At 33.9% G+C, this 18,946-nt stretch overlaps 2 protein-coding genes across 3 annotated transcripts in view; both read right to left on the reverse strand.

Moving 5' to 3' along the window:
- Positions 1–3,319: 3,319 nt before the first annotated feature.
- On the reverse strand, positions 3,320–11,831 carry LOC114181096 (RING finger protein 10). Its single transcript, XM_028067441.1, is given in 10 exon segments — positions 3,320–3,697; positions 3,818–3,991; positions 5,205–5,322; positions 5,744–5,848; positions 5,924–6,026; positions 8,311–8,399; positions 9,888–10,903; positions 10,906–11,152; positions 11,270–11,316; positions 11,527–11,831. Coding segments are annotated over 10 exon segments (2,229 nt in total). The 5' UTR covers positions 11,702–11,831; the 3' UTR covers positions 3,320–3,542.
- A 1,491-nt stretch (positions 11,832–13,322) lies between these two features.
- The window catches only part of LOC114195651 (probable alpha-mannosidase At5g13980), a 34,982-nt gene continuing 29,358 nt past the window's right edge, over positions 13,323–18,946 (reverse strand). Inside the window, exons 25-30 of one of the 2 annotated variants that reach the window (XM_028086204.1) lie at positions 15,515–15,625; positions 15,302–15,400; positions 14,604–14,651; positions 14,151–14,219; positions 13,795–14,064; positions 13,323–13,689 (exon numbers count right to left, since the gene is read on the reverse strand). In XM_028086204.1, the coding sequence (XP_027942005.1) occupies positions 13,840–14,064; positions 14,151–14,219; positions 14,604–14,651; positions 15,302–15,400; positions 15,515–15,625 (552 nt within the window). In that variant the 3' untranslated portion in view covers positions 13,323–13,689; positions 13,795–13,839. The other variant, XM_028086196.1, reaches the window with a different exon arrangement.

An 18,946-nucleotide genomic window follows, 5' to 3' on the forward strand; every position in this document is an offset into this window, starting at 1 on the left:
ATTATTAAATGGAATGTTACACAAAAATTATTGCATTAATTATTTAATATAAACCAATGAATGTTGTATCGTTTTCTTATCAAGCTAAAATTTATAAAAGATATTTATAAGATATATAAAATTCCAAAAGTAGACTAGAGTTATAGTTTCATTAAGTTTTAAGTGATAAAAATACTTTTAAAAGTATTCGTGAATATGATTTTTGTTAAAAAAACAAACAACTTAAATTAGTTATCTAACATTATTTTATCGTTTTTAAACTTAGTTTGACTTTCTCTTTTTCGTTATGCTGTTACAAGGAATCACTAATTTTCGAAAGTGTTATTCTCTTTATAATTTCTACTCTCTTCCTTATTCAATTTCACCACTTTTTTTGTTCTGTCTATGTGGTTGTTCATCCAATAGCAATCCAAGACTATGCAGAAAACATTGAACATAGAAAAGAGAAAAATGAGAGGAAAGTGGTTTTGTGGTAGTGTGGATGAGTGGTTCTAGCGTGAATGTATGGCGTGAATGGCGTTGGTGTGTGGTGTGAATGATGATTGTGATGGTGTGAATGGCATTGGTGTGTGGTGTGGTGTTGTATGTGTTTAAATGAGTCCACACAGTATTTATCTCAGTTTTACAACACCTAAAATTGCTTATTGCAGGTTGGGTTAACTGCCAAAAACTCCATCTTACACTAATTTAACAAACTTTTGACCAGCCACCTAGGTAGCACGTTGCCATCTAAATCTACAGGCTGGAGTAGTTCAACATTGCATCCTTGAGTGCGTTTAGTCCATTGGAGCTCTTTAACCTTCTACAACAAGTGATTCATGCAGTTGTGAGACAGCTGACCAATTGCCTCCAATTCCACTCCTCACATACAGTTAGGAATCCAAGTGTGAGTCTAAGTCCCACATTAACTAAAAATGAGAAAGTAAAATACTATACAAAGAAGACCCATAAACTCATTGTCTTAAGGTTTTGGGTTGAGAGTGGTGTCAATTCCTTGTGTGATTGGACTCAGGTCTCATTGGTGTTGTATTTCCTCAATAAAGACTTTGAAACATTGCAAAGCAAGCTTTCTTGAATTCAAAATCTAAAAAACAGATTAGCACTTACAACCCAAAACTATATAAGCAAAAACTAAAATTGGAATTTTCATACTCTTTCAAGGTTAGCACAAATGTAATTCAATGCTCTTAAGCTTTTTCCACAAGTGCCCACATCAATTAGATTTGAAATTCAAAAAATCAACTATGAGTCAACTCTAAGTATTTTCTTGCATTTTTGGTTGATTCAGATTCTACTATGACTTTCTTTGATCACTTGAATCTATCCCTGATCCTCTTCCTACATTACACTTAAAAATCTCCAAAAGGATATCAGTTACACTAAATTCTTTCTAATGACTCTTAACCTAGACCACAAACTTAATTACTTAACTCCTAAGTCTATGTATATTAACTAAGACTAAACTAAGATGCTTATGAACCTATTTATTAATCTATCCTATATGCTAAACGAGACCATCTAATAGTACTTCTAAGATTTACACTAAAAATGTGCCAAAAACTACCTAATTAAGCTACTTTCGTAAAACTAGCATAAAAATCTAATTAAACTAATTCTAAGCTAATAACTCTTAATTAACACTCTAAACCTATCCAAAATAGTACAAATAGTTAAGAAAAACTCTAGAAATAAGCGACTTATCACATATACAAAAGACATTCTAAATAATTACAATAGTTATTTTTTCATGAACATGTTTAAAGTCATTTCTTGAAGAGAAGATAAAAATACACTACAAATAAAAACTAATAGTTACCTATTCATAATTATATATAGATTTGAATTAATAAATAAACTAAGTTTTTCATGCGAATTTTATAAGGATTATTATACATATGTAAAATCAAGTTACATATGAATTTATTTGTTTTTGTATGCAATAGTAAATTAGTTTCATCTCACCTTTTCTTATGTAAAATTTGCATGTAAATTTGGTAGGTTGAGTCAAGAATTTTTTAAAAAATGTTATATGTATTTAATTGTAATTAAATCCGTAAGTAATTGAAAGCATGTACATATGGATTTCAAATAAATAAATTATTGAAAAATTAAATTTTGATCGTGTGAGCATCCAAGTCTTGTTCTTTCTTGTCCTCAATCCCCACGAAGTATTTTCTCTCCCTCACACTATAACCTTGCTTTGCTTAATCTCACTAACTTTCCTCACATTGTAACCTTGTGCCCTAACCTAGAATTGGAGTTCAATCAAAGATGATGAAGCTTGGTTTACAATCGCGAGTGAACCCTAGAGAGAAATTTGTCACTTTTGTTTTAAACTTGGAGCTTGGACTCAAACATTTAATTTTGTTTAGTTTATGGGGATTTGAAGTTGCTGAGAAGTGGTGGATTTAGAGTGACGCCGAGAAGAGGATTTGAATTTGTTAAGAATGACCGTATTATTCTCTGTGTAGATGTGCATTGAACCCTACTCTTGTTTCCAAGAATGTTTATTTTCAAGAAAGTTAATATTGAATTGAGTTCCAGTGTGTTTATGCAAATATCTTTAAGCATTTTATTTAGTATGAGCCTTGTCAAGAATACTTTAACGAAATAAAGTGTGTAATTTTTATTTGAACAAAATTTCAATAGATGTTAAAACCCGACATGCTCCTGTTGAGAAATTATTACTTTATTTTTATTTTTCACGTTGTAGATTTCGTTTTCATGAAAAAGTATATTGTAAAGATCATGTTATCAAAGTTCTTTTTACATAATCAAATTAGAAAATGGTCACTGAAACCTATAGAAATTTCATTATATTTTGAAACATTAATAAACGTTTGTATTCTAAATTATACAATATAAAATATAAATTTTATATTTTAAATTATACTATTCAAAATATATTTTTACTTTATATTATTAAATATACAATTTGAAATACATTTTTTATCGTAAAAAAGATATAATTCAAAATATAAAAGTTATATCTTAAATTATATAATCTAAAATACATTTTTTATTTTGTATTCTAAAATATATAACATAAAAAAAATATTCTAATTTTTACATTCCATAATACAAATTATTTATGAAGATACAAGTTGAAATTATGAAATACAGGAAAAAAACTGTCGTTCTCTTAAAATGTAATATAGCTGGAACAACCATTGAGACCACAGATGGTACACCTACACGTTCCAAACAAGTTGTATAAAATCCATTTTTATACTTAATTAAAGATATAACATACCAAATTTTAATGATTAGCCATACATGCTTTATAACATTTGCTATTTTTTTTTTGGAGTGCTCATTATTGATTCTGAATCCAATAAATTAAAGTTGCAACTGTCATGGCTTGTTTATTGTTGAAAACATTTATTCTCTTCACACATGTCTACCTATCTACAACTAAAAAGTGAATTAGAGGCACATCAAGTACATGTGAATGCATAGAAGGTTAACAATTCTACAATTGAGATCATCTGGAAAATAGTATGGCTTAGGCTTAGGTGGTTGGGAATCATCTGACCGAGTAATCAATAACGTCTACCTCCAGCTGTTGATAGAAGAACTCGATTTGGCTTCTTACCTTTCTTCCCCAACTCATTAGTCTTTGGTGCATTCGAGCTTATATTTGATTCTGCTCTTGATATAACATTCGAGTATGACTGTATCTCCCCGTTTCTCGAACCTACGGAATTACAACGGTTAAAAACATTTTTGGGCACTTCAACTACTTCATTCTTCCGTTATATACCACTTAGAAAATTTTTCCATGCAGAATATATAAAATTGCATAAACATATATTACCAGTTGGGGCAGACGAATCAGTTGTGGTATTGTTATTGTGTAGACCACTAGTTTCTTGAATTTGCAAGGATGGAGAATCATGAGCAGCAGCAAACCCAAGTCTTGTGACATTCGAGAAGGATTTTCTCTCCCCAGCTACGGGAGGACTTGAGGAAATAGATGAATTTCCTAGAGCTGAACAAAACACACAAATTACATACACCATGTCACAACATTGTCCAAGTATGATACACCACATAGCACAAAACCATAAATTGCATATACCATATCACAACACTGCTGTAATGAAAAGTAAAACAGAAGAGGGCAAGGCCTCAGTGCGATGATGGAAATTAACACCGGTTACACAAGTACAGCACGCATAATTCACTCATTTTTCACAGAACTATTTCTGCAATAGTAAGATTTCCAATAATGTGTCAACTCTTAGAAAATAAACTTTTAAGTCTAACATAATCTTACAAAACAAACTGACTTATAAGTTGACATGTCCACACATTCATACACTATAATTTGACTGTAGGCGATGAGATCTATAACAGACTCCTTCCCGCTAAGTAATGGACATCTCAAGCATGAGAATAAATATATTCTGATAGAAAGTGACATGATAAACCCAAAAAACCTTGTTAAGATATTTCTGATATCATCTTAAAAAGTAAACTTTAAACCTAACTCGACCTCACAAAAACTAGCTTCTAATGTGAGATTTGCACCGATTTATATATTATAATTTGATCTTATACTTAGTCAATACGGAATTTTAAACAACCACATTCTAATAGAGAATCAACATTAGGCCCAAAGGAAGTTAAAGACAATGATTGGTCTATCCTAAATGGAGGACAGGGTTTAATTTGCAAAGGACAGGGAGAACCATTAAGGAAGTGGAGAATTCAAGGAAACTGTTGGGAAGAGTCAGGAGGATGTCATATCAGTTGAGATGGTTTTGGTGCAAACATCGAGCGTATGAAGATGGAGGGGAAAGGGGTATCCATAAGAGACAAAACTTCAATACAGTTTCTTAGGCTTTTAGGTGTTGTTCCAATTAAAATCGGGGTTTCACTACAATAATCCACATAATTAAGTCTTGCAATAAAGGTCAGCACAGATCACCAGGGTAAAATCTAACTTTGACAGTAGGAGTTAAGGAACTGAATTTAAGTATTATCCATACAAATGTAACTATCTTTTTTTGCTACTGTGTCTTCAGCATGTCTGACTCGTGTGAGTATTTCCTGGTGTATTCTTTCCTTATCTCTTATTTATATGTTCAAGTCCTGTTATTGTTCTCATTATGGAACTACCTCAATAAAAATTACTGTATGGAGGGATTGTTAATAAATAACAGCAGAACTTTTATTCTAACAACCAAAATGCAGATTACCTTCAAAGTCATCCATGGAGAATGTTGGAGGATCATCACGAGATGTAAGCTGACTACTAAATGATATGGGAAGGGAATAGGTATCTGTAGCTTCAGCCCTTATTTTTTCCTTCCGTTCCTAAAAACAAAAATATAGCTGGGAAAGCACATTCCAAAATTTCGAAAACAAAACAAATACTTGAAATTTGAATAAAAGGCATATGATGATAACAAAAAATAAAAATAAAAATATCAACAGTGGGCAAAACAGCAAGCATGAACTTGCAACTAGAAGGCTTTGTAGCACTGTTTTAGTCCATCAAAAAAGTTATCTATAAAAGGGTCTCTAAAACCCACATTGAACTGTAATCTAAAAAAGGGTCTCTAGATTCAAAAACCTATACGTTTACAAATGAAATAAATAATGAATGGAAAAGGTTGAAAAAATATTAGCTTTCTAAGAGAATTTCCTTTCCATAACTACCATGTTTTATAAACATGTTAAGAAATGCTAATGTGGGTCAAGGATTATTTTAAAATATGATGGGCTACATTGATACCTTTTTTGCAAGTTGTTTCCTCTGATTTGCACGTTTCTTTATTTCATCCATAAATGGAGCCAGTGCTTCAGGAGGTAACAACTCACTCAAATCAACTTCACAAAGCTGCAAAATTAGTAAACACCTATTATAAATCATGAAAAAAATATCTTGGAACTATAAAACTCTTTGAACAGGTACCTGAAATGTTGTGGTTAATGGAAAATGACTTAGGAATCGATATCGCCTCCTCATGGCCTCAGACTGAGTGACTGTCTCCAATTGTAGAATCCTTCCATTTATTCTGCAATGACCAAACTTTGGTTAAAAAGAATTTAACGCTTGGTTGCTCACTGATGCTACTCCAAATAGAAAGACGTTCATTGAAGACCAAGACATTAAACCATAAATACACACAAAACATCCTAAACATCAACTAATACCTCAAACCCATACATTTTGAAACGACAACTTCTACCACTACTACTATTGTAGGCATCGACATTTCTGAGGAAATGGATAAGATCAAAGCAACATCTACTGAAAATTTGGTCTTTGATGGAGCCCAACAGTGATTAGTCCATTAAGACTGCCCATATTGTTAGTGTAACTTCTCATGGTGTTTCCCAGTGGTCTTGTTGAGAGGATTAGTGACAAAACATGTCAAGGAGAGGACGGTACAGCCCTGGTACCATGTTGAGAAGAGAGAAACCAAGGAATATAATGAATTTCAAGGGTGTACACACATTACTCATATTTATAATGAAAAAGTGATATGATAATAAGATATTATATACTTGAAACTGGAAAATATGAAAAATGTCCAAGAGAATTCAATTCTCTCTTAGCTGATTCATTCATTTATAAGGAAACTTGCATCAGTAGTGAAACAAAAATATATGATGATCTACACATAGATGTCCAATAGGAAATACAATAGAATATTGACCTAGGTCACCCTATCCACATTGAACTAACGGTCTCCTTTATTATTGTGTAGTCTTGCTGCTGCCACTGTGGACAGCAAGTCTATCCTACCCTACCCACTTTGAACCAGCAACTCCTTCATTCGTTATGTTTAGTTGTATTTTAAGTTTTAAGCATGAAATTTGTGTTCTAATTTGATTTTATTGTTATTTAAATTTCTTAGACATGATATTATTTTTGGTTATTCCTTTTCTTTCGTTGTTTTTGAATTACAATTATACTATTGAATTTTTAAAATTATCTACATCTATATATTGTATTCTCTTTATTAGAATATATTTTATTTTATTTAAATCCGCAATGCCAATAACCCATTATGGCTTCCAACATATTTTCATAAAGCATTTTTGGGTCTTCAATAATTTTCGTTATTCGATATTTTGATAACAATATGTACCAAGCTTTGGAACCTATAAATTGAATTTGATGTCCTCTGAAGGACTTAGTCAAAATAAGTGAGTTGATCATTAGAGTTGACAAATTACGAGCAAATTTCTTTGACCAACAACTTCTTCTGAACAAAATGACAATTTAATTTCTATATATTTGGTTTAGGTTTGCACCCTATACTATAATTTGGCCATTTCTCTAGTTGATGTAGCATCTTCAACATATCCCCTCACACCAACAGCATTGAGTCTTCACAACAAAGACATTGAGTGTTCACACCGAGGACATTGAGCATGTGAATAAAGTTAGAGACTGACAACATGTGACACAATAAACCTAACACATCACTAGGAAAGGCTTTGATACCATCTTAGTGAGAGGGTTTATGCCTAAATCAACCTCACAATCAGTTTGTAAAGTAAAGTTTACACCCCAGTTATATATTATAGTTTGGTCATATTTCTAGTTCATGTGCGATCTCACACAAGACCCATAGAGAAAATAGAGATTTAAGTTCCCTTCTTGTTAGGGATGGTACCACTCTAGTACCCCATTGAGAAGAGAGAAATCGAGAAGGAATATAATGAATTTCATGAATTTGGTTAGATATTTCCCTATCAAATCATACCATAGATTCCTATTTAATGTAATCAAATCATATCATAGATTCCTATTTAATGTAATCAAATCATATCATAGATTCCTATTTAATGTAATCAAATCATATCATAGATTCCTATTTAATGTAATCAAATCATATCTCTAACATAATCAAACCATATCTCTAACAGATCTCAATATGTTTCTGTGAAGCAAAAACTACAAGCCAAACTTCACTATATTTAAAAGCTATCTTTATTTTATAGTCTATAACTAAGGTTCAACTCTATTTCGAAATCAATGGTACATGTAATAAGAATGTCATGGATATAAAAATGGTGAAATCGTTGTAGTTTGGGTGGTATTCATTTTTTTTTTTGGAACAGTAGACCTTACGTAAATAATATTAACATGATTTGAAGTTCTTATTGTATGGTGCACATAAACATAAACCAAAACTGGGACTTCATTATTCAATTTAATGCTATTATAAATGATAAAAGTTCCACATTATGCCAATATCATATTATCTTAAGCTCACAAACCAACCACACATTTTTCCACTTATTTTCTCGGCACATAGGAGAATTATAATTTGATTTTGTTCAAACCTGTGTGGAAGCATGTCATAGCTCCCGTAATGGTGGAGCAAACACTTCATGTTCAGAGGATGAAGAATTAGATGCTGACCATCAGCAGCCTGAAATAGACAAGAGCATGTAACATCCAGATGCCATCATTAAAGCTAGTTTCAGGCCTAAAGCATTCGGGAATTGCTCAATGAAACTAAAAACAGCAATTCCTGATAGCAACTTGAGAGTCCAACAAAATAAAGGGGTATAGGGTAGGTAGACAATTTGAAATCAATGGAAAATTAAAGACCATGGTCAACATGTTGCAAGTAAATTAACCAAGCCAGCACAATAACTATAACCGACCGCTATGGAAAATTACATCTTTAGGACACAATGAAGAACATCAAAAGAAGTTATTCCCAAACCAAGTATAGAATCAAAAGCAGCTCATTTTTCCATTTATAATTGGATTTTATGAATAAATAAGCCTTTAAGTAGGAAACGGTGGCCAGATTCTAGGGATCCTATCACAAGTTGCTTTCTTTAACAGATACTCATTTTGATTTCCTTGAGAACTTTAAAGTTGAAAGATTAATAGGCGAAAACTCTCAGGGTTCCCCACCAACTCATTGGATAACAACACAAGGGGTTCATTTTAATCTCACCCATAAACTGATTTTGTCCCATTCCCTCTAAGAAAGAACATATTTGTAGGGAATATCTTATGACAAACACGTGTAAGCAAAGCTTATGAAAATAGCTTATCATATGTCCACAAGTTGCTTTCAGCTTATTTCAATAAGCTCTCCAAGACTACTTATAAAAAGCGATTAGAAGTTCTATAAAAATTAATTAAGCTTATTTCCTTGTTAATTATTGACAACTCATGCATACATGTTTAGATGATAAGCCTTTATTTAGTAAGTTTCTAATTAAATTGTCTACTCAAACACACCCCAAATCTCATGTTTGATGAAACATGTATGCCAAAGTGTGAGGTATTAATGCCGCCATCCAACTAAACAGGCATCAGAACTTCCAAAGCTTTGGTACAAAATAGTAACATAGTTAATGTCTTCATGCATCTACACAAATCCTTATAATCCTAATTTATCTTCAGTCAAGCCGACCACTTTCAAAGAGAAAAATTGAGTGAAAATGTCTTACTACACCCTTGTTTGGTGAAGGAGATATAGAATGCAGAGAAAAGAAATTGGTGGGAAATAAAAAGGGTGCATTCGGTAGAGGGAAAACGAGGGAGGAGAGAAATTAAAATGATATTAGAGGACACCTAGTTATTTTCACTCTATTTCCCGCCTATTTTTCATTAAATATTTACCTCTTTTTTCTCTTAAACCAAACACCTGTATTTCCACTTCATTTCTCACCTATTTCCATTCACCTTCTTCATTTCCATCCACACTATTTGCCAACTATTTCTCTCCTTCCTACCAAATGAACCCTATATAATATCAAATTGTTCCACATGATTTCAATATGAAAAATCATTTCATACTTTATAGACACGTTTGTTGTATCCAAATAGAAAATTATGGAGCAAGAAACATATGATATGATGCAGAACACAACTAAAACCAACTGTCATTAGTTACCTGGTAGAAACTGTATGAATCATTTCCCTTCACTTCTTCAACAACACCATCATCTGCTGGCCTTTGAATACTATTCTTCTCCTCATATGAAGAACATAAATTCATTTGTTGCTCTATTAGTTCTTTCTCCACATTCAAAGTTGGGTCAGAACAGGCTCCAGCAGTTGACTTCTCCAGAATCGAAACCTTAATTTGGTCACTGTAATCAGTAGAGGCAGTTTTTGACCCATTAGAACAGTTTTCATCATCAGTATCCATAGAATTTGTAGCCATGGATTGTATCTGATGTCCATGATCAATGGGCTTAGAATTTTCACTGTCATTAGACTTTTGCTCATTCCAATACCTCTTCCTCTGTTCCAGTTGCTGCATTGCAGCACAAACATAAGGAAGCTTCTCCATGTCATCAACAAGACCAGAATCTGCTCTGGCCAGCCAACCATCTAGATCTGATATTGAATGTCTCACTGAGAGATCTACATCTGATGTAAGAGTAAACTTTGAAAAGGGATCACAGAAGTGTCCATTACCAAATGATGTGATATTTGTCTCTTGTTTATTTTTACTTGTCAGAGTAAATGAGTCCTTTTTCCGAGTTAAAAAGGTGAACTCAACATTTTCTCCTACTTGATACTGTTTAACATTTGTGATGTGAACTGTATATAAATCCTTGGCAGACATCATCACGAAACACAGAGGACATCTTTTCCAGATATCACCTTTGTGATCCTCTTCACCCATCATTAAGTATTGTATAATACATGGGAAACAGAAAATATGTCCACATGAGGTTATCTGCGGACACAGTGGATACTCCAAACAAATTGGACACTGAACTGAGAAGGGGGTCAAATATGTCACACATATAATGTCTTCCCACTGCAACATTTTATCAGGATCCATCGACTCAGGAGTATAATTTCCCGAATCTAATACCATGAACTTGTAATTTGCCTGCAAAAACAAATCTTTATTGTATGGCTTCCTCTTCCAATGCCTTCTTGCAGCAGGGGGGGAGGGGGACCCCGTGGTTGAGAACGGGATATCGGGTCATATTGAAAATTCAGCAAGTAATTTCCGTTCACAGTCTGAGATTTCCTCCCTGCCAAAGGGGTACTTCCATGAGAACCCAGGGACCCAGGAGCTTGTTGGTTTCTATGAGAAGAAACCATTCCTGCCCGTCTTCCTCCGTGACTCCTAGAACGTGTTCTAGAGTTTTGCTGAGGTGAAACCGTCACTCCACTTGGAGACCCTAATTCTGTCACCTAAAAGCCACACAAGGGAACAAAATAGTAACCAACAGATACCCAAACACATTTCTACACTTCTACCAGGCCATAAGCTTCCACAAAACAATCCTAGATAATCAGAACAACAATTACCTTTTCGGAAGATCCACCAGAATCTCTGGCAGCTTGAGTCGATGAACCTAACAACAACATTGAACCACTTAATCAGTTAAAAAAGCATAGTACCAATCAAACAAACAAAAAATTAACCACCACCTTGACCATTCAATTCCTAAACAAAACAAAACAAAACAAAAACACCCCAATTTCACAGAAGCAGTGACGAATCATGATTATTTCCTCGTGTCCACGTAGAATTTAAAGGGAATGGGAAAGATCGAAGAAGTAACCTGCGATATCGGAGATCTGGAGAGATCCGAGGGCGTGGTGGAGTGGGGGTGAGAGGTGAGGGAAAGGTTGTTGAGGAAGAGGGCTTCCGATGCCATGTTGGGGATTAGGGTTAGGAGATGGCGCTGATGAAGAGGACGAAGATGACGCTTGGGTTTGTGAGGGCAAGATGGACATGAAAGTTCTGGAAGGAGGGTTTGGGGTGTGTTCGTTGGTGGTTCAGCTTCTATTCTACTTTACCAAACTTCATTAAATCAAACACAACCTTTTATTTCTCATGTGTTGGTCTCCGTGGGTATCGCTGCCGCATCTTCGCCGAATATCGGGTTTACACCACCACAACAGTGAATAGACTCATTTGTTTTTTTTTTCTTTGTTTTCCTTGTTATTTTTTCAATTATTATCCAACGAATATTAATTTTATGAATATTAAAGTAAATAATATGCATTTGAAAAGAAAAAATTATTTGAATTTTAAAAAATAGAAATTATTAATAAAATATAGTTGATTGTTTTTAATCTTCTAAAAGGTTAAATATATTTATTCTTTAATTTTAATATAAAATTGAAATTTATTTATGTTTAAATACAGTTTGATTCTTAATTTTCAAAAATAAATAAATATAGTATTTTTAATATTGTTAGATTCTTTTTATATGTTAAACAGCATAAAATGACATTTGAACTAAAGTGTATTAAGGATATAAATAATATAAATGTCAACCCAAAATATATCACATGTAAAAAAACTTAACACAGATAATTATATATATTCAATTTTAGAATTAAAGATAACAATTTGTCAAAGTTTAAAAAATATAATTCTAATTTCGCTTTTAACCCTTTTTAAAATATTGTCAATGTGTTTCTTTTTTATTTTCTTTAAATAATGTTAAAAAGAAATACGGAGAAATTAAGTTGATTAAAGAAAAAAATAATAATAATAGTAGGTGTGGAATATGTCTTATATTAAAATCTAAGAAAAAAAAATTAACATATCAATATTTAATATTTATATAGAAAGATAATAATTTTGGAAATCTTTGAAAAATTGTGTGGACAAAAAATTTCATCAATTGTTTTATTTAATATTTTTATAATGTTAATTTTAGATGAAATAATATATTTTTATCATATAAAATATGTAACTATGTTTTTATATTACGTAATTATCATTATATATTAATAAAAGCAAAAAAAAAAAAAAAGCATAGACAAAAAAAATCTTATGAAATTGAGCCTAAATTGTTTCTTTCTTCATTAAATTTCTTGTATTGAATTCACCTTTTCTCTTTTGATATCTTCCGGTCCAATTATAGTAGTTTTCTATGACAAATCTTTTTCGGACGAAGTCTTCAGTAGTATATTTGAAAATCAACGAATCTCAAATGTATTTCAATGTATTTCGCTTCCTTATATGAGCAGTACACATCGAACAACTCATTATACAAGACACTAGGTAAAGTGTGTCGACATGCCTTGTTCACATAAATCCAGTCTTTAACTTGTTTTGAAAGGATATTGGAGTCGGGTTTTGAAGATGAAGATGTAAGAACAGAAACAATTCCATACATGTCTAACATGGTAGAGACAAGTTCTTGCCAACACCGAAAGTTCTATCTAGAGAATATCTCAATTTTTGACACATCCGAGAATGTTTTCGCAAAGATCGTTTGAGTTCCAAAGAATATTTTGATTTTTCGAATTAAGTTGTTGTTGATGTTAACCATAAATTCTTAAGATTGTTGTACAATCATACTAAAATTCCAATAAAACTTGATTCATGAGGCGTTAATGATTATTGTCCTTAAAAACTTATTCATATTGTGTTGCACAAACTTCTAAGGATACAACAAAACTTTTCCATATTTTTTGAGGATCTCGGAATCTAACAAGAAATACACTTTAAAGAGCAAAATTAATCTGTAATAGATAAAAGAATAAGAAAAGAGAGTAGAAGGAGAGAACAACAAAAAATCCAGCAACAACTCAACGTTCACAACCATTACAACTTGCGGAAGAAGGAAAAAATCCAGCAACAGTTGGAGCAAGGTCTTCGGCGCAGCTTCCGTGAATCACGACATGGAAAATAGGGTTTTAAAAATTTGCAACTAATTGTTTGTTAGGGTTGCATTATAGTCTCATCACTTTATTTTATAACAAAACTACACAAATAAGAGAATGAAAGAAATAGGCTATATTAGTCTTCAAGCAAGATATGGTATTATGCAAAACATCTAGTATATGAAACATTAATATTTGTGTCATACCAATATACTTGTTCAAAAGCAAGGACTTGGACTAGTGATTTTGCTCTACACTGCATAAAAAGGTTGGTCTGAAACACCATCAAAATAAATGGTAAAAGTGCGGATTTCCATTGGAGAAAGCTCCACCTTTAGCTCTTTTGGATCAACGGGTCCTCCCCTGGAAACATGTCTGTTTCCAGAAGAGCCTTCTACTTTCCAATGAAGTCTCTTTTTCTCCATCTCTGTTCTTTCTTGATTGGCAGATAAGCTCATCTCCTTTACCTCTTTGATCTATTTTTCAAGGAAAGAACTTGAGTTAGAAAACAAGCTAAGAAAAGAGATAAAAATTGTATACTCTCATGAAACCTATCACTTACCTTCCTCCCAGGGAAGAGCTTTTTAAGCTCCACAGTTGCCAATACAGAGAGATCCTTGTCTTCTTCAATCTGTGCATTAATTTGACGGACCAAGAGAATTAGGGACCAAAGCATGAAGCAAATTCATATTCTATTAACTATTAATTACAGTATTCATATTCATATTCATAAGTAACAACTATGATGTATTTATTTAGTTGGCAAACAATCACAATGGCAGGAACCCATCTCTATACAAAACTTGTGCAGTTTTGAGATAGGAATGCATTCCCTTCATTCATGTATTAATTGGTGCACTTTATTTTCAATGCCAAGGCTTATACTTCATTCCAGCAAAGATCATGAAATAAACATACAAGAGCAATGGTACCAATAAAACATTACAACTTCTCATTTCCAATCTGAAGTCAAAGAAAAACTTGAGAGAAATGCTACATAAGATGAAGTCGAGACCTCATATAGATGTGCTAACCGTAGAAGAACCCTCCCATCTTCAAGTTCCTGCAAAGTTCAAGAACATAGATATATTACAAAAAATAGAATTTCAGCATAACAGATTTCATAAATTGTTAGGAACCAAGAGGTTGCAAAATTGAAGGTCTATCTAGAAGGAAAATAGATCATTAAGTGGGGTAAGGTGTTATTGTTATACAACAAGTAACATGTGTTGTGGTTTTACTGATTAATTTCTCAACCCTTTGATTCTCAGGTTTCAATTTGTGCTACGAGTTCCGGAAAAAATTTTAGAGTATAGTTTCTCATTGTTTTCTTAGCCATCAGTTGTTGAATCTGAACAATTCCAATATATTCAATAAAAGTTATATACATTTCACAACAGTGGTTAGAATATTGGTTATATCATCAGTAATGTGTATTCGTTAGTTATAACAAGAAGGTAAAAAACATGTGTATCCATTAACAGAAATTCTTTTTGGTGAATTCAATGTTCCTTGGTTTCTTTTTCTCTTTCTCTCTGTTTCCACCCTTCTTCTGATCTTGATGGCCTAACATATGTGCACTTCCTCACACACAAGACAAAAAAAACAAAGTTTTGTTACCATCATTGTATTGGCCCTGTAAATTCACTTGTTAGTTACTGAACTAATACTATTGGGGATAAGGAAATCCCTTTAAGCTGAAGACATATATACCTGTAATGTTATAATAGCGATATTATCAGGTAATGCATAAGAAGAATCTATTCCTGAAAATGTTAATACATGGGAATTCGTCCAGTCATCTTTATCATCCTGCACAATGAAATAGACCCTTAGTACCTGATATAATTCTAAATATTCACAATTTATCAAATAAAAAGTAGATATCTGTTTAAGAACTACTTCGTTTCCAGTATTGAATTTCACCTTTTCAGCAAAGGCTAACAGAAGTGGAGAATATATTTCCTGGCCAAGAGTACGACGCCACTTAGCACCCTCCCCTAAGGGGTCTATTCTGTAGTAATATTTGCCTTGGACCTACAAAATAGGTTGTTATTGAAATATTGCCAATTATGAAAATCTAAATCACACAGCAGCAGGGACATTTTCCATGAATGACATTAGACAAAATGCAGGAAAACTGCTCTAGCCAAATACACTAACAGCCAAAACTGCACACTGCCAAAAAAAATTGGGTAGGCATAATTTATTGACAACATTGGGAATAAATCCGTTTCGGAAAGCAATTGAAAATTGAAATATTTCTTTCTCATTTATACATCAATTAAACATTTCTAAATGTTAGAAAAATGTTTCTAATATTCTTGATAGAGGAGCAATTGCTCCTAAATAGAATACAAAATCTTAATAACTGAAAATTCTAATTTATGATAAATATAAACTATTCCTACAATTTAGGATCAATGATCTGTACAATAAATCTCCTAATTATGTAATTAAAACTGTACAAGGAAATATTAACTGCAACATAAATCATGAAATTCTACACTCCCCCTCAAGTTGGTGAGTGGATGTCATTCGTTCCCTGTTAGATATTGTTTGATATTATTAAGATATTGTTAGATATTGATGACCAAAATATCAAACAATATCTTCTATTTAATCTTTTTATTTTCAGTTACTCTTTTTACTTGTACCTCTCTCTATTATAAATAGATTACCTTATGTGTGGTTTATACACAAGGGAGATTAATCTCAATCCCTATTTTCTTTATTCTCAACATGGTATAGAGCTTAAGGTATCTTTTCTTTTCATCGCCGTTGCCTCTGCCTCTGTCGTCGCCACTGGAGCCGCCGCCTCTGCCAGATCGCCGCCGGACCTTCGCCGGACCCAGCCAGACCACCGCCGCCGGACCTCTGTTGCTGGAGTGCCAATTCTGACCGGCAACCTTGAAGCCGTGCCTCCTCCATGGCGTCTTCTGCTGCCTCTTCCCATTCTGAAAACTCTTCTAGTGTGTCTGACCCGTCCATCTACACTAACTATGTTAATGTACACTTATCCATTGACAAGTTAACTGGCCATAATTATGCCACATGGTCATCAGACGTCCGCTTATGGCTTAAGAGTCAGAGGTATCTTGATCATCTTGCCCCGAAAGCATCTACTCTCACTCCTGTTGAGAACGACCGTTGGGAAACCATTGATGCTCAATTATGTGTGGTTCTTAAGGGTACTCTTGATCCTTCGTTAAAACAACTTTTTCGTTCCTACGAAACATGTGCTCAAATCTGGGAGCATGCCAAGTTATTATACACCAATAATACTAAACGTCTCTATGGTGTCTGTTCTAAATTTGCAACGCTTATTTCCTCTAAACATCAAGACTCTATGACTGATTATATGGGCAAAATTCATGCTCTATTTCATGAATTCAATGAATTATTGCCTCCTTCCCCCGACTCTGCCACGGAGATCGAACAACGCTTAAAGTTCTTCATGCTCGGAGCATTACACGGGCTTGCTGATAAATATTCACATATTCGTGATCAAATTTTGGGTTCCCCGGTTGTCCCCACCTTAACTTCAACATGCTCTACTCTTTTGTGTGTACCAGAACAACCTAACACTGATACACCTGCTTCTGTTGATGATTCTTCTGCATTGGTATCTCACCGCGATGACCGGACTCGCCTTCGCAAACAGGGAAAAGGGCGTCCTAAGTGTGACCATTGTGGCAAGCTCGGTCACAAGATTGACAAGTGTTATGCATTACATGAGTCTGAACATTGTGGCAAGCCAGGTCACAAGATTGACAGGTGTTATGCATTGCATGGACGTCCTCCTCGCTCTGCTGCAGTTGTTCAGACCAACCTTTCCCCACCTTCCTCTACTGGGATCCTCCTTCTGTTTCACCTGATACACCTGTTATGTTCAACAAATTTCTCAAATGGTATAAGGATCATGAGTCTTCTAGTTCCACTGCATCTATCGCTCACACAGGTACATCTTTTGTTGGTCTGACTCGATCTTCTTCTCTTGGTCCTTGGGTGTTTGATTCAGGAGCCACTGATCATATTACTGGTAACAAATCTTTGTTCTCCTCTTTATCCTCTCCTAATCATTTACCTTCTGTTACACTGGCTGATGGTTCTAGAGTCTCATCTCATGGTATTGGCACGGTTAAACTTTTCCCATCTTTAATCATTGATAATGTTCTTTATGTCCCTGGGTCTCCTTTTAACCTGTTGTCCATCAGTCGTCTAACTCGTTCTCTTGATTGTGTTGTTTCTTTTACCCACAATTTTGTGTGTTTACAGGACCGGAGTTTGAAACAGGTGATTGGCACAGGATGTGAGTCTCATGGTCTTTATCATCTCCGTCCTTCTACACAAGTTGGTGCAGTTATGGAGTCTCCCTCTCTTCTTCATGCTCAGTTAGGTCATCCAAGCCTTGCTAAGTTACAGCAGCTTGTCCCTGCCTTGTCCAACTTATCTCATTTGGTGTGTGAGTCATGCCAATTAGGCAAACATAGTCGTACTTCCTTTCCTCGTAGTGTCACACGTGGTGCTTCATCCCCTTTTGCCTTGGTTCACTCTGACATTTGGGGTCCTAGCCGCGTTAAATCTACATTAGGTTTTCAATATTTTGTTACTTTCATTGATGATTATTCTAGATGTACTTGGTTATTTTTAATGAAGCATCGTTCGGATTTATTTCATATCTTTCCATCTTTTTTTCATGAAATTAAAACTCAGTTCGGTGTTTCTATTAGAGTTTTGCGCAGTGATAATGGCCGTGAATATCTTTCTCATTCTTTTAAACAATTTATGGCTTCTCACGGTATTCTGCATCAAACTTCTTGTGCTTATACCCCTCAACAAAATGGTGTAGCTGAACGTAAAAATAGACATCTTATTGAAACCACTCGCACTCTTTTAATTCATGGAGCGGTTCCTGAACATTTTTGGGGTGATGCTATTCTTACTGCATGTTATCTTATTAATCGCATGCCTTCTTCGGTTTTAAAGAATAACATCCCTCATTCCATTTTATTTCCTCATGACCCTCTTCATCCCTTACCTCTAAGAGTTTTCGGGTCTACATGTTTTGTTCATAATTTCAGTCCTGGTCTTGACAAGCTTTCTCCTAGATCACATAAGTGTGTTTTCTTAGGGTTTACAAGATCACAAAAAGGATACAAATGTTTTTCTCCTTTTCTTAATCGTTATTTTGTGTCTGCAGATGTCACCTTTGATGAGTTCTCCCTTTATTTTAAGAGTCAAACTTCACCTCTATCTCCATCTAGTCCTGACACCTCTTCTAATACCTTTAATGTTCCTCTTGTTTGTGACCCTCTTACTGTGTCTTCTTCACCATCGGTTCCTGCTCCACAGTCT

Source organism: Vigna unguiculata, chromosome 1 (assembly GCF_004118075.2).
Source record: "Vigna unguiculata cultivar IT97K-499-35 chromosome 1, ASM411807v1, whole genome shotgun sequence".
Lineage (NCBI taxonomy): Eukaryota > Viridiplantae > Streptophyta > Magnoliopsida > Fabales > Fabaceae > Vigna > Vigna unguiculata.